Source organism: Phoca vitulina, unplaced genomic scaffold (assembly GCF_004348235.1).
Source record: "Phoca vitulina isolate PV1807 unplaced genomic scaffold, GSC_HSeal_1.0 scaffold20, whole genome shotgun sequence".
In the NCBI taxonomy this organism is placed as follows: domain Eukaryota; kingdom Metazoa; phylum Chordata; class Mammalia; order Carnivora; family Phocidae; genus Phoca; species Phoca vitulina.
Genome location: NW_022589723.1, coordinates 31,663,153 through 31,679,512, shown reverse-complemented (window position 1 = coordinate 31,679,512; position 16,360 = coordinate 31,663,153). Strand labels below are relative to the sequence as shown.

The 16,360-nt window shown below is 52.8% G+C and overlaps 1 protein-coding gene across 4 annotated transcripts in view; it reads left to right on the top strand.

The window, feature by feature from the left end:
• MEGF11 (multiple EGF like domains 11) overlaps positions 1 to 16,360 on the top strand; it is a 345,128-nt gene that overhangs the window by 300,705 nt on the left and 28,063 nt on the right. For all 4 annotated transcript variants that reach the window (XM_032417420.1, XM_032417421.1, XM_032417423.1 and 1 more), the window contains 5 exons: positions 5,309 to 5,429; positions 6,408 to 6,571; positions 7,802 to 7,904; positions 14,025 to 14,171; positions 14,533 to 14,667. In XM_032417420.1, coding sequence (XP_032273311.1) covers positions 5,309 to 5,429; positions 6,408 to 6,571; positions 7,802 to 7,904; positions 14,025 to 14,171; positions 14,533 to 14,667 — 670 coding nt within the window. The remainder of the gene's footprint in view (positions 1 to 5,308; positions 5,430 to 6,407; positions 6,572 to 7,801; positions 7,905 to 14,024; positions 14,172 to 14,532; positions 14,668 to 16,360) is intronic.

The following is a 16,360-nucleotide window of genomic DNA, read 5'->3' as shown; positions in this document are numbered from 1 at the left end:
CTTGCGAAGGCTGCAGCAGGTTGCCAAGAGAGGTTTTGAACATTTCACAGAGCCCATGGGCAGCCTTCCTTTACCTGTGATGAAGCGAACTAAAACACCAAGGTTTTTCTTTTGCTTTTAATTAGAATTAAGTCAATGTGATATTTCAGGTTAGCATGCGTTCTTCAGAAGCTCTGATTGGTTGTAGGTGACATCATTGGAATTTCTAGGTCACGGTTGGTGGACAAGATGCTGCCACCTGAGTCACACGGCATGTGGTCACTGGCCAAATTGCACCTGTTCAGTACGTGACTGGCTTTAGACACCAGCACAGAGGATCAGCAGCGTCTTTCAGACTGAGAGGGCTTTGTAGAGGGAGGATACTCACAAGGGTCCTTGGCGGCGAAAAGTCGGGGAGACGGATTGATTTTAATAACCGCATATAATCGAACAGGAAAGCAAGGCCTGTATATTCCCGGCACGAACACAAGTCCATCGGAAGAGAACCCTGTCTTCACAGCAGTGAGAGATGTGCTGGACAGGGATCTTGGGGGACAGCCTCAGTACAGGGCCTGGGGGTGCTCCTTGCTGAGGGAGTGGGGGTGCAAGTGCTGACCTATGAGAGGCATGGGAGATGCCAAATGCAAACTCCCCAACTTCACCTCTGATGTGCGCTCACAAGCCTGGCCTCTTGTCCTGTTCTTTTCCCCCAGAGTGTGAAAAGATCAACAGACATGAATTCAGAGCTGGTCTGGGCCAGGGCTGGGAGGTGGGGAGCAGACAGGACGTGGTCCCTCAGCTGGTCTCCTAAGGAGCACTAGCCTACGGGTCTCAGCTCCTGGCCCTCTGGCTTACAGTCTCCTTTTCCTGAAGGCCCTGGGCTTGGTCATCTCTACCATCCTGTTCAGCTCAGAGGGCCTTGTCTCCCTCAGCGGATGCCCTGGCGGCCAACAGATTAATTTTCCAGCTGGGCTTCTCAGCCTCAGCCTGGCCGGGCAGGGTTTGGGCAGGGAGGGGCAGGATCTGGCCTGGCTTTCCCTTTTCACAAGAGCCCCCAGAGAGGCCCAGAGTCAGTGCCGTAGCACAGGACCAAGCCTTAGACCAGACAATAGTCCACGTCCTGTGTGTGATGGGAGCCACGGAACCTGGGCCCACGAGGGCCCCTCAGCCATCTGCACAACACTATGGAATACCTGTACTCTGTGCCTAGATAGATGGACACATCTGGACGCAGGCGGGAGTGTGCCTGTGTGGACGCTGCCTGGGAGCTGCCCCGGGGCGGAGAGTCTCAGCATCCTGGGAGCCCCCGGAGCCCACTACCAGGGCTGGCTCAGAGTTGGCCCCATGCAGCGAACATTCGTCGAATTGCCTGGCAGGAGAGAGAAAGCATATGGAAAGTGCCCGGTCCTTCTGGTTGTCCACAGGAGAAGCCAGCCGTGTACACACAAACATTGCATTTCGATTCAACAACATTTATTGAGGGCCCATTATGAACCAACAGGGTCTCAAGCCCTGAGAATCTAGACATGAATAAAACCAGATCCCTGTCTCCCTGAGCCCCCCAGCCTAGGGCAGAGGCAGGCACATGAGCCAACCAGGCCCCCCAGTGTGCTCAGATGGTGGTGGCTGTGTATGCACCCATTCCCACGAGGGCAGGACTGGGGAGGGAACACAGCAAGGGGCGGGGGGCGGGAGATGAGGAAGGAGTCACAAATTCCTACCCAAATCCACCCAGGCAGGTAAACAGATACCCCCAGACACACACGTAAGCACACACGCATGCACGCACGTGCACACACACACACTCTTAGGTGTATACACTGACTACCTAAGCATATGTAGACACAAATACTGACCCTGTAGACTCAAGCGCCTCACAGGCCATCGTGATTAAAGCCTGTTAGTGGTTCCCCAATCTGGGGAGGTGTGCACGAGAGGATGGCCTGTGTGTTGGGAGCAGGTACCTGGGGCAGCATGGGAATCACTCCACCTTGGCCAGGGGATGGCCGGAGGTGGGCAGAGCTGTTAGTCTAAATCTGACCGGTTAGGCTGATTATTGGCTTGCTGTGAATGTCAATCATCAGAGACAGCCAATCAGCTATAGACCAGGCCTGACACTCAGATGAGTGGCCAGAAGTAGGGAATCGGACAAAGAGTTCACCTGTTAGTACTTGTGCTCCTTGAGGAGTGTGAACCAGGCAGGAGTCAGGACAGCAGGGTGGAAGAAGGGGAGTGCTGGGAGTTAGCCGTAGCACGCTCACATCCCTTCACTTTAGAAACGGCTCAATTCCCTATTTGGATTTTTTGGTATTGGGAGCTAACAAATGGAAAGTGTTTGGAGGAGCTCCTGGCCACAGTAGCCCTCAGTGGGCAGTCATTCTGTTCCCCCCAAGACCATGCCCCTGGTGTGTGCCTGGTTCAGCCCTGAGGAGGGGAGCCAGGGCTCCAGCCTGTAGGGGGTAGCGGAAGGTGAACCTGAGGACACGAAGCTAGGATTCCTGCCCCCCTGTGAGCACCAGCCCTCCTCCACCGCACAGGGCCCCAGCATGATTCATTGAGTGAGAGATGGATCCCTCCTCCAGAGCTGCCTTCTGCCAAAACCTTGCAGAGCTTTGTGAATTCCTTCCATAAGCGATATTTCTTTGCAGTAATAACAGCTTTTGCAGCGCTTTCTACCTGCCAGGCACGGTTCTCTCTACTTGAGATATAACTTAACAATCATATGAGGTAGGGACATTATTTTTCACATTTTACAGATGCAGGAACTGAGTCCCAGAGTGGTTAAGTGTGCAAGGTCGTGCAGTGAGTAAGTGGCGGAAGCAGGATGGCACCAGAGTCCATTCTCTAACCACAGGGCTCCGCCACCTCTCCGGAAGGAAGATCTGATACTTTCTCCTCCTTCCCTGCCTTCTCCTTTCTCCTCACGAATACCCCACGGGGCCCTGGATAAGTCACTGAGTCTCTATTTCCTTCTCTGGGAAGGAGAAATTCCTCTCAGCCTGGCGACCTCGAGCTGTCGATACCCCTGCATGGGTTTCGCTGGGAGGAAATGGTGCCCTGGTGTAGTATTCAAGGGGGCAGATATTCCAAGCTGGGCACTCTGCATCTTGCCCCCTGGAGTAGGGCCAGGGTGGAGAGTCCTCTCTGAGCCCCATCAGCAGACTCGCAGCTGGGCTCAGAGGCCCCTGGAGGCCCCCTGGGAGGACTGGGGCTGGAGACACTAATGAGGAGACCAGGAGAAAAACCCCTCTCCCTGGAAGTAAATTCATGCAGAGAAACTCATAAGCTGTGCATGCAATTTGCAAGCGGGCCAAGGCCCTCAGAGCTTAAATATATTCCTAGGGGCTATTTATAGTCTTGGAAAAATTAGAGTTTTCTGGGTAATGGGAGTGCTGCAGACTCCAGCTGGTCAGGGCCTGCCAGGGACTGGCAGAGAATAGAGTGGGAACCATGGAGCCTTCTGGTGAAGGGCTCCAACTTCTAGTGACCACATGCCCAGAGCAGACAGCCCCAAAGTGGGCTCCCGAGGTGGGGAAGGCATATCCTGGGGGGGCTCACGGAAGAAAGCCCAAACCCCCTTACCTGGCATTTAAGGCTCCCAACTCTCCTTTAAATATCCCCCCTCACCTCTCCCTACACAAACCCCTCCCCCAGCCACCCTTAGAACATTCTCAGCTCTCATATTCCTCTGCACTCTTGTCACACTCTTCCCACCTGAACTGCCGTTACCTCACTCTTCTCTGGTGAGTTGAATGTTCCCACCCCTCAAGGCCCCTGACGTCCCCATTCCTGGTCCCCGCTGCCCTGTCCCTTGCCCCCACTCTGAACCCTTCACTGGAACGAATCACCTACCCATGGAGACCTGCTGTAGTGGACGCCGTAGTGTGCCCCTCAGATTCACCCTTTGGGCCTGAGGCACCCCTCCTTCCCTGGCTTCAGGAAACAGGGGCTCCTGGCTGCATCCCTCTCAGTCAGAGGGGGCCAATTCATCCGAAACCATGCCTCCTTCCCCGGGGCAGTAGATAGCCAGTGCTTGTGGGGGGGGGCGGGGTGTGTGGGGTAGAAAGGTCCTCTTTCCCTTTCCGCTGGCTGGACGATTCCAAGGGCCACTGCAGCTTCAGAGCTTCCTGGCAGATCAGCAGAAGCCACCTCGGTGCAGGTTCCCCCTCTGTCCCGTCCTGCCTCCCTTGCCCCCACGGGGGCCATTCTCAAGAGCTCGCTAATCTCCATCTTGGAGAATGCTTTCTGGGCAAGCCAGTTCATGACAGCTGGTGACAGAATGGCTAAGCAACCAGCCTGGGTGCCAGTAGAGATCAACCGTTCTTAGCGCCCTGACCTGGGACGAGTTACCTAAGTTCTCCATATGATTGCTTTATCCATAAAATGGGAATAATGCTGAGGCAACAGTCTCTGGCCAGTCTTGTGAGGATTAAACGTGGTGATGTACGAATGCACCTGATATTGAGAAAGCGCTCAGTAGACATTAACTATGACTGTCTACATTTAACTTCTCTGAGGTTCAGGTACATTATTATCTGTGTCATGGGGTTGTTGGTGAGAGTCCAATAATATTGAGAGGCAAAGGGTTGCGTTCTGTGCTGCCAGGACCTAATACAGACTCAGGGGTCCAGTTCCGCGGGGGCTTTGCCCACCTGGAGCTGTAGTCAGGAAGCCTGACCCTTTCCCCGACTGGTGACAATCACTGTATTAGTTTCTTATCACCACTGTGACAAACTACCACGCATTTAGTAGCTTAAGGCAACATAGATTTATTATCTTACAGTTCTGTAGGTCAGGTTTGGGTCTCATCACACTAAAGTCAAGGTCTGCAGGCTGTGGTCCTTTCTGGAGGTTCCAGGGGAGAATGCACTTCCTGCTCACTCCAGAAGTTGGCAGAATTCAGTTCCCAGGGTTGTAGGACCGAAGTCCCCATGTTCTTGCTGGCTCTAAAATGAGGGTTGATCCTATCTTTCACAGGCCACTACCTTCCTTGGCCGTGTTCCCCCTTCCGCCATCTTCAAGGTCAACACAGGCTGGTGGAGGACTTCCGACGGCATCTCTCTCCAACCGGCTTAGTCATCTTCCACTTTTAAGGACTCATGTGATTAAATGGGGTCCACCTGCATTATCTAGAATACTCTCCCCATCTCAAGGTCCTTAATCACATCTGCAGAGTCCCCTTTGCCATGTAAGGTGTCATATTCGCAGGTTCCAGGGATTAGAACATGGATATCTTTTGTGGGGGCTGGAGGGGAGGGCATTATTCTGCCTCCCCTAGCCCCCCAGCATGGGACAACGTTGATCCAAAATCCACCTCCTCCTCTTCCAGGGAGAGGTCTGTGCAGTTCCATGTGCCGCAGGAACCTATGGCCCCAACTGCTCATCTGTCTGTAGCTGTGACAACGGTGGCTCCTGTTCCCCCGTGGATGGCTCCTGCACCTGCAAGGAAGGTGATGTGCCTTCTCGCCCGGTCCCATCCCCCTCAGATGTGCACACCACCCAGGTGGGCTGCCGGCTAGGGAGTCTGGACTGTCCCTGCCTCATCCACCCACACGCAGGGTCAGGGAGCTGAGAGATCAGGTCCCAGCCAAGGAAACCCAGGCCAGGGACTTCAGTAGGAGGAATGTAATAGAGGGGATTAGTTACAATGGTGTTAGAATCGCTGGGGGAGCATACGAGGGGAAGTGCACAAACCAGAGATCAGAAGTGGTGGGGGAGAAGCTGCCACACTCCTAGGGTGGGAGGGACAGATGGAGGAAGTGGCGTTCCAGAGCTTGGGAGTGAGGGCCACCTGGTGGGAGCTGGGATGTGGATAGAGGGGCTGTGTGGCAGCAGTGGAACATGGGGAGGCCCAGCCCGCACCACCATCAGAGGCCCTGCCAAGGCCAACAAAGGTGTTTGTCCTGCTCCCCGCCTCCAGTCTGTGGGCCAGGTCTCCCATAGTGAAGCCCACCTGGGAGCCAGCTGAGGGGGAAGCCGGGGATATGCAGCCGCAGGGACCAGCCTCCTGTGATGCACATCAGAGCCAGGGAAGGGGAGAAATGGGCCTGAGAGCAAACAGGCCGATGACCAGCCTCAGAACAGGGAAACCAGCCTGTCCTAAGAACAAAGGGCCCTAAAATAAGCCCCCTGATCCCACCCCGGGCAGAGATAGCCCTCCCCGTCTCAGCTGGTGCCCTGTCCCAGGTGGGATCATGCCCCTGCAGCAAGAGTAGTGAGAGCCAGGAGGCAGGAGCCCCGCGGGCTGGCCCTAGGTCTCCTAACAGCCCTGCTGTGTTTCGGAGCCGACTCCACGTGGAATGTGTGTTCTAACCCGGTGATCAGAGAAACGGTGATTAGGGGGCAGGTACAGAGCTGGGGGAGTAGGCAGAAAGCCAGCCATGCCGGGCCCCGACAGAGAGCTGACAGACCCTTTCCCCCCCTCTCAGGGTGGCAAGGCCCGGACTGCACCCTGCCATGTCCCAGTGGGACGTGGGGCCTGAACTGTAACGAGAGCTGCGCCTGCGCCAATGGGGCGGCCTGCAGCCCCGCAGACGGCTCCTGCTCGTGCACCGCCGGCTGGCTCGGGGACGCCTGCGAACTGCCCTGCCCGGTGAGTGCCCAGCAGCCCTCTCCCCGCTCCCGCAGAGGTGTGCAGAGAAGAGCACTGGCCTCGGTGGTGGGACCCCCGGATTCCGGTCTTGCATCTATAAGATGGCAAATATCTGGCAGGCGTAGCACCCTGGCCTCATTCCCCCCTTGCTGTGCTTGGTCAACGTTACTCATCGACCCTGGCACACTGACCTGAGCCCGGAGGCAGCCTCAGAATCATCCCCAACACAGTGCCACAGGACAGCCCTTACCAATCCCTCAGAGGGGCTGTTCCTCGATAACTTTATGATCAGGGTCTGAGAGGGCAAAACCAAGCACTATTCAGTGATAGCCACCCAGACTTAATCACCGGATCTTAGTCTAAGAGACAAACACGTTAAACCAACCAATATATGATATTGTTGAACGAGGCCTGCAGTCCTGGGTTCGAATGCTGACTTTGCCACATCCTAACTATGTGACCTTGAACGTGTTACTTCACCTTTCTGACCCTATTTCTCATCGTTAAATGGGGAATATAATGGAAACATCCCATAGATCTGCTGTGAGGATTAAGAGAAATGAGTGATAAAAGGCTCTTGATACCTAATGAGCACGCAAGCAGATGTCAGTTGCCACCATCCGTCTTCCCTAGAAACAAAGAATAAATTGGTCATTCTTCACATGTGATCAATGCATTATGATTTGCAGAGTGCATTCGCATTTACAATTTTAGTTAACAATCACTAACCACACCCCTTTGAGCTTAACCATCAAGAAGTAGGGCAAGACCGGGGCGCCTGGGTGGCTCAGTCAGTTAAGCAGCTGCCTTGGGCTCAGGTCATGATCTCAGGGTCCTGGGATCGAGCCCCACATCGGGCTCCTTGCTCAGCGGGGAGCCTGCTTCTCCCTCTCCTTCTGCCTGCCACTCCCCCTGCTTGTGCTCATGCTTGTGTATTCTCTCTCTGTCAAATAAATAAATAAAATCTTTAAAAAAAAAAAAAGTAGGGCAAGACCATCACCCTCTCCTTCCAAACCCCATACTTCTGTTAATGTAGTCAAAGAATTATTTGGCATGGCCTCATGGCTATGTGGCTCACCAGTGATAAAAAGTGCTCCCACTCCACTCTGGCCACAGTCTCTCTGCATCCCCGTGGGGCAGAGGCTCCCTTTTGTTATCAAAACCCAACAGAAGTGTGTGAAGCTCTGGGAGTCTAGGTCTGATCGTTTTTCTGTCCCCTTCCCTCCACAGGATGGCACATTTGGGCTGAACTGCAGTGAGCGCTGTGACTGCAGCCACGCGGATGGCTGCGATCCTGTCACGGGCCACTGCTGCTGTCTCGCCGGATGGACAGGTACCCGCCGCCCCCGCTGCACAGCCCCCCCGCCCCCAGGGCCTGGGAAACCAGGTTCTTGGTGTTCTACTTCTCTTGGCTGTTCTTTCTCTTTCACTTCTTCTTGCTCCTTATGCATGCACATTTCCCTTCTCTCCTCTGGGCCTCAGTTCTCTGTTCCCTACAGTTCAAGCAAACCAATTATTGAACACCTAGTATGTGCAGGCTTTGTTCTTTTTTTTTTTTTAATTTTTTTATTGTTATGTTAATCCCCATACATTACATCATTAGTTTTAGATATAGTGTTCCATGATTCATTGTTTGTGCATAACACCCAATGCTCCATGCAGAACGTGCCCTCCTCAATACCCATCACCAGGCTAACCCATCCTCCCAACCCCCTCCCCTCTAGAACCCTCAGTTTGTTTTTCAGAGTCCATTGTCTCTCATGGTTCTTCTCCCCCTCCGATTTCCCCCCCTTCATTCTTCCCCTCCTGCTACATTCTTCTTCTTCTTTTTTTCTTTCTTAACATATATTGCATTATTTGTTTCAGAGGTACAGATCTGAGATTCAACAGTCTTGCACAATTCAAAGCGCTCACCAGAACACATACCCTCCCCAGTGTCCATCACCCAGTCACCCCATCCCTCCCACCCCACCCCCCACTCCAGCAACCCTCAGTTTGTTTCCTGAGATTAAGAATTCCTCATATCAGTGAGGTCATATGATACATGTCTTTCTCTGTTTGACTTATTTCGCTCAGCATAATACCCTCCAGTTCCATCCACGTCGTTGCAAATGGCAAGATCTTATTCCTTTTGATGGCTGCATAATATTCCATTGTATATATATATCACATCTTCTTTATCCATTCATCTGTTGATGGACATCTTGGCTCTTTCCACAGTTTGGCTATTGTGGACATTGCTGTGCAGGCTTTGTTCTAAAGGCTAGGGACATACCAGTAAGAAATCAGACAGAGGCTAATACATCATGAGCACAGGTGCTTAATCTGCATTCTCAGAGGATATGGTAGAGAGGGGGACGGGGACCTTCTGCTTAGCCCAGCCTCACACTCCTGGTCCCTTATATGTGTCTGTCAGCCTATCTCCTAAACACATGGCGAATCCATCCCACTGCCGCCATCCTGGTCCTCCAAGCACTGTCTCTCAGCTGGCTCTGCCCTGGCCTCCTCCTTGGTCTCTGGGCCTCCTCCCCTGTTGCCCAGGTGCATCCATTCTGCATATGGTGGCCAGAGTGAACTTCTCAAACCCCAGCTCCATTCACATCAGTTCCTGCTCAGAGTGCCTCAGTGGCTTCCCATGGCACTTATAGAAAATCCAAAATCCTTACAGTGGCCCAGGGTCCCTATGACCTGGCCCCCGCCCAACTCTGCCACCTCCCTTTTGCCCCCTCCCATCATTCACTACACTGCAGCCACCTGGGCCGACCACCTTCCTGACCCCAGGCCTTTGTGTGTGCCTTCTCTCCACATGCATTGCTCTTTCCTTTTCTCTGCACCTGATGATGCCCTTCCCCATTACCACCCAGCCAAGACTATGTAAGCGTCCCTCTTATGAATTCTCATAATATCCTACACTCTTCTTTTTGCCATACTTACCTCCATTGTCACTGAACAGTCATTCGAGTATTTTTTTATTATCTGCCTCCTCAACTAGACCATCAGCTCTCTGGAGGCAGGGCCTTGCTCACCCCTGTGTCCACTGCCTGCCACCCACGGAGAGATGACATGGTGGTTAAGAACCCAGAGCTGGAGCCAGACTGCCTGGGTTTGTGACCTTGGGCGAGTCCTTTAACCTCTCAGGGCCTGAATTCTCCATCCATAAAATGCAGATAATTATAATCCTCGCAATTACAGGGTCATTTTTTTTTTTTAAGATTTTTATTTATTTATTTGACAGAGAGAGAGCGAGCACAAGTAGGCAGAGGGAGAGGAAGAAGCAGGCTCCCACCGAGCAGGGACCCAGACGCGGGGCTTGATCCCAGGACCCTGGGATCATGACCTGAGCCGAAGGCAGCCGCTTAACTGACTGAGCCACCCAGGCGCCCCAATTACAGGGTCATTTTGAAGTTTAAATAAGTTAATACCTGCAAGTGCTAACAGGGCATGGCGCTGTGTTCAATAAATGTAGCCCATGAATACAGGAAGTGCTTAATAATGCTGTGCTGGGTGAATGCATGCAGTCCCAGGGTGGTGGGCAGAGCGAGAGATGCAGGCGTTCCTGGCAGTGTGGGTTTTCAGATAATCGTTCACACCAGGTTGCTGAGCAGCCTCTGTTTTCCACAACCAGAAAGTGTCTGAGCAGCAGAAAGCCCAGGGATATTGCTTCCTCGGTAGCATCTCTGACCTGGCTCCCCTGCCCAGCCTCATGGTACAGAGTAAGGCCCATACCCTAGTCACTGGCCCCCCAGATTCCTAGCTGGAGCCAAGTGGAAATCCGCTTTAATTTTTCATGGCCTTAATTTCAAGTGAGCCGATGATAAGATTTTAATGCTAGCTGGTGCTTAAAAATTCTGTCTTTGATGGACAACTTTTCAGCAAGGCCTCTGCTGTTCTCATATAAAGCTAATTTTCCCAAATATGGTCCTGAAGTCATTTCAAAGGAGTGATTGATGTCCTGAGGTTTGTAATGGAAAAGGGGACCAAGGAGGGGAAAGGAGGGGATGCGGGCATAGGACCCGGACTCCCACTTGGTGAAGCCTCCCCACCCACCCCTGCCCCAAGAAGTCTGTCCCTGACTTCCCAGCTCCTGGCATATCGCTCATGCCTTGGCTCAACAGTGGCTTTGCTCTGCCCTAAATATGTGCAGGTCTTCTCCCCTTGCCCACACAAACCACAGATTTTAACAGGTGCCATCATGTTTCATTCACTTTGCCCTGTGCATAGCAGGTGTTTAGTAAATGTCTATTGAAGTAAATTGAAGTAAATTGAAAGAAGCTGGGCTATAACCATATATGAGTTTTTCCCCTTGAAGCGAAGGAACCTCCAAGGTGATCTACTCTAACCTCCTCAGACTACAGATGAGGAAAAGAGATGTCCAAGGTCTCGGGGCATTAGTGCCAATAGGATGGGGACATGGAATTGCATCGTAAAAAGGAGCCATCTATTCGTTCAATTAGCATTTATTGACTCAAGCAATCACCAAGTCCTTAGTTGGCAACTACCACGTATATCCAGCACTGTGTCAGGCCCAGCATTAAATAGCAAAATTCAGTAACAGCAATGGTGCCTGGACACCCGTTACGTGCCAGACACCATGCTGGGCACCAGAGAAGCAAAGATAACCAAGATGGCGTCCTGTCCACTAGGAGCACCAAATAAGGAGGGTCAGAAGTGTCAATAAGCCATGTTCCCTGCCTTCAGATTGCTGGCAGGGGACACAAGACTTATGTATGAAACATTCAAATAATAGGCAGGGACAAAGCTGTATGCCACTGACTACCCAATAGATGCTTGAATCCCTGGGCAGACATCTGGGAAGGCTTCCTGGAGAAGGAGGACCCTAAGCAGAGCCTGAAGGATGTAGACTGCTGAGTTGCTGGCCTCGTGGCATGGATTTGAGGTCATGATACATGGATTCTTAGTCTAGCTTTACCCATCAACATGGATGTGTAGGGAGTCCTGAAAAATAAAGCAGGGAGATTCCTTAGGGATAAGACAGGGAAGGCCTTCTGAGGGGGATTATTATCCCTATTTAACTAGGGAAAACAGGGCCTAGATAAGATAACTGGTGAAGCTATGTCTCTTCAGAAGCTGTGCTTGGAAGACCCTCACACAGGCCAAGGGGCAGCCCCTTTGACCGCTCCAGTAGAACTGGGGCTCTCCATGCAGGGGGAAACCCTGGACCCTTCTCCCCACTCAGGGAGTGTCTTAAGTTCCAGGGAGTTCTTAGGACATATGAAAACCTCCAACAGGGGCCCCACTCCCACAGAACCAGGCCTAGAATATAATAATTGCCAGATCCTAAAAACAGTGAGCCACCACCTGCCATCTACATGATCACCTCGCAGCCATGGTTCTCAATCCCCAAGAAAGAGAACCCTTTTGGGACATGAAAACATTTTGAGGGTCCCACACGAGAGTAGCTGTAGTTTTAAATACCCGTTGATTGGGAGAACACTCGATAGCAAAGAGCTGCCATGAATTCAAGGGGGCTTTTGCGTGCATTGGGTTTCATTAATCACAGCAGGGTCTGCAGTGGGTTTAGGAAAGAGCAGTGTGACCTGTGTGCCTTGGTCAGGCTATGTGAGCACGTGGGGCACAGATGGGATCAGAGGTCCCTGTCAGGTGGCAGGGTGCCTCCCGGGAACAGCAGAGTCCCTCGGCCCGCAGTCTGATCCTGGCTTTCTCACAGAAGAATTCCTTGGTCACAGCTCCTATGTTCCCAGAGAAGGGGAGACTTGAAGCTGTATCCAAAGCTTTGAGCAGCCTCGTGGTTCTAGCTTCCCCAGGCTCCCCTTGGGTCCGTGCACAGGGTTTGTCCGGGTGTTAGCCCCTTGAGCACCCGAAACTGCACCGGGCGAGACCTCCATCAAGGGGTGAAGCGTGCCGGCCAGATTCCCTCCCTCCACAAAGAGGCCTCATTTCTCAGAGAGTGGCATCGAAAGCCCTCGCCCTGCTGCCAAATTGAGATGTCACAGGGAGGGAGGCCAGGGAGGGAATGTAGGCGCTAGACTAGACGGGAGCTGGAGGGTGAGCAAAGCCCTGTTGCGGCCCCTCGCTCTCTGCTCTCTCTGGCTGCTCAGCCCTCTCCTCCCTTTCCCACGGGCTCGGGTGGGCTGTACAATTCCAGCCTGCCTCCAGATTGGTCCCACTACTCTCCTGCTGCTGCTCTGGCTGGCTCTCTCCGCCGGGCCTGAGAGTCTTCCTCCCTCTTTCTGTCTCTTTCCCATAATCCCTGTCCCTGTAACAAGGCAGACATGATTTTTAAACTAATTCTGCTCTTCTCTGAGCCTCTGATGTTCGCCTTCCCAAGCCAAGCCAGTTTCCTGGGCCCACGCCTTCCGTTCGCCTAATGTATGTCAGACTGGAAGCATTTCTGCCCCAGAGCTGGGGCCTCCAGCCTCAGGCCTTTCGAAATTCCTTCTTAGCCTTTGGGCTGTAATCACCTCAGTACATATTCGCTCTATCTCATCTCAAAAAGACTATGTAGGCCTTCTTCCTCTTTCTTAATAGAGTACAACGCAGTGCAGAGAAGACATCAGAGTGCATCACCTCCAGTGACAGTAAAATGTCATTTTGCAAAGTGTTGGTTTCTGTCATACACGTATGTGCACTTAAGATCTAAAATCCACGTTGCAGGGGCGCCTGGGTGGCTCAGTCGTTAAGCGTCTGCCTTCGGCTCAGGTCATGATCCCGGGGTCCTGGGATTGAGCCCCGCGTCGGGCTCCCTGCTCAGCGGGAAGCCTGCTTCTCCCTCTCCCACTCCCCCTGCTTGTGTTCCCTCTCTCACTGTGTCTCTCTCTGTCAAATAAATAAATAAAATCTTTAAAAAATAAAATAAAATCCACGTTGTGCTGAGGGCCGTGGTCAAAAGAATCTGAAGAGACCCCACCCACCGTCTGGGCCCGCACCCTAGGTTGGCTGGGACCCAAAGGACCAGTGGCTCCTGGGCTAACATGGGTGGGCATGTAGCTCACTCCCAGCTGCCGCAGCCGGCCTCATTACAGCACTCCCTTGCCCCACAGTTAGTTTTGTCAAGCCTAACATTGGATACCAGCGAAGATGTCAAAAAGGAAGGTGGCCCTTCATGACCTGGTTCCTTCTTGGTCCCACAATCTCATCTCTTGCCATACCTCATTTTGTACTTTGTGGCTCAGCCACACTCTGCTGTTTTCTTTTAAGGCATGATTCTCTCTCCTGCCTCCTAATTTTTGCACAGAGAGTTTCCTTTACCTGGTAAATTCCTCCGTGCCCCTTAGGACTGACTCACTTTGGGCATCACCTCTTCCTGGAAGCCCTCCCTGACCAGCCAAGCCTGGACTGGAGTTTTCATCTACATTCCCAGATGCACTGTGCTCACCTCCACCCCTTCATTCTGCAGAGGGCCTCTTCCCATCATCCTTCCCTCTGACTTCAGTCCTCTTACCTCTGACCCAAATTTACCTCTGGCCCACAGGCATCCGCTGTGACAGCATGTGTCCGCCTGGTCGCTGGGGTCCCAACTGCTCCGTCTCCTGCAGCTGCGAGAATGGCGGGTCCTGCTCCCCAGAGGATGGGAGCTGCGAGTGTGCCCCTGGCTTCCGAGGAACCTTATGCCAGAGAAGTAAGGCTGAGCCCCCCACCCCACAGATGGCTCACCTTCCCCACCCCTTCCCTGTTGGAATAAGTCAGGGCCGGAACAAGTCAGTGTCAGCCCCCATCAAACCCCTCCCTTCTAGTCCCCTCTCTCCCTACGCTGGCTTTTCCGTCCCTAAGTTCAGGGCCCAGCCTGGCTCCTCAGTGGAAACCGGACCAGACCACAGCTTCTCTCTGCAGGAAGGGATGGGCCCTCAAAGGTGCAGGGTGGGGACAGCTCTCCCCATACTCTTGAGAAGCCTCCCTTCATCCCCATGTGGGACAGGACAGGTAGCCAAGCTGACTGGGGCCCCTGAGGCTGCTGACCACCATCTCCACTTCATCCCCAGTCTGCCCCCCTGGGTTCTATGGCCACGGCTGCACCCAGCCGTGTCCCCTCTGCGTGCACAGCAGTGGGCCGTGCCACCACATCAGCGGCATCTGTGAGTGCCTCCCAGGATTCTCCGGAGCCCTCTGCAACCAAGGTAGTGTCTCTAGGGCAAGTGGGGGCCAGGGAGGTGAGGCATCCTGGGAAGGAAGTGGCTGGAAGGAGGGGCTTGGGGGATTCTCATCATACTCCGTGGAGGCAGCTCCCTGCCTCATCAGGGCTCGGGCCTACCCTTCTGAGAATTGGTCACCACCAGGCGTGAGACGAAGCTATTATGCAGGTAAAGGAACAGGCTCAGAGAGGTTAAATGACTTCTCCTTGGTCTCACAGCTAGGAAGTGGCAGAGCCAAGAAATTGCAACTCCAAAGCTGATGAAAAATGAAATTAGCGTAGGTGAGTTCTGCATAAGAAGTGTCCCCAAATGGCTTATGCCGAGTGCCAAGTGGTAAAGGCAGAGGATGACATGGGAACTCAGAGGGGACAGTTCTGGCAGGAGCTGGAGATGGCAGCTTCCCAGGCCTTCTCCCCCCACACTCAGGCCAACATCGCCGATCCCTCATGGCACACTTACCTGTCTCGGCGGCTGAATCCTTCGCAACGCCAACTCCAGCCAACCTCCACCACTCAACAGGACTCAGAAAGGGAGACAAAGCTCATTGGCATTGGTGTGCTGCTAAACTGGCTCTCTGTGGGGGGAAAGCCTTGCTTTGTAACATTTGCAAGCAAGTTCCATGATCTGAATGTCTCCACCACGGCTGATTCCGTGTACCAGGGGTTTGATACGGGTCACAGAATTCCTGAATATTTAACAACCAGTGTGAAGGTAGAAGCTGGCTCCAGCAAATACTGCTGCTTATTGCCATCCCTGGCTCAGTTAGGTAGGCCAAGGCAGTGTAGATTTGGGGGGGCGGCTCCGTGCTGTTGCAGGCCTTCAGTGAGGCCTCAGCCTAAGAGGCAGAGAAGGCAGAGAAGGCAGAAAGGCATTGTGGGTAGAGCAGACAGCTTGGGTGTGGACACCTGACTGTCCAGCAGTAGAGAGCGGCTGAAGGATGCGGGGGGCTGGGTGGGGATGGCAGAGGGAACTGGGAAGGGAGTCTGGGGCCCTCAGGACAGCTTAGAACACAGGGTTACAGAATTTGCACTCTCTCCTGTAAGGAGCAAAGAGATCTTAGACTAAGGTAAACTTAGAGCTAAAAGCAAATTCAAGGTCATCTGTGCAAGAATCTCATCTGGCCTGTGTTTAAATGCTTCCACTGAGAGCTCACTACCTCCCAGGGGAACAGATTCTTTTGATGAATAATCACCACTGAGCTGGGCTGGCTTTGTAAGTGTATGGGCCGTTAATATGTATGAGTGGAAAGTTCACTCCATGATGCTTTGAGGTCATGAGAAGTTTGGGCCCCAGGGAAGCATATGTGACAGTTTCATTTGCTTGCAGCCCTCCCAGGACAGTTTAATCATAACCTGACACGTCGAGGTTTACTTATTAAACATTGGAGCCCAGCCGTCAATACAGATAGGCTGGGTCTAAATTAGGATCTAAGCAGCCCGAGGAGTAAGTCTCGGATCCTGCGATGTCTGATTTATCGCCCGCTGGCCTAATGAGTATTTTCCACATATAGATCTAATAGAGTTTGCTATTAATGGCAACTGCCCTGGTTAAGTCTCAAACCTTGTAAAAAATTGAACTGACACTTTCTAATGACCGGCTTTCCAGCGAGTTACAAATTACAGACACTGCTTATGCAGAATCATTAAACATAGATTAAATATAACCAGATGTTTTCTTT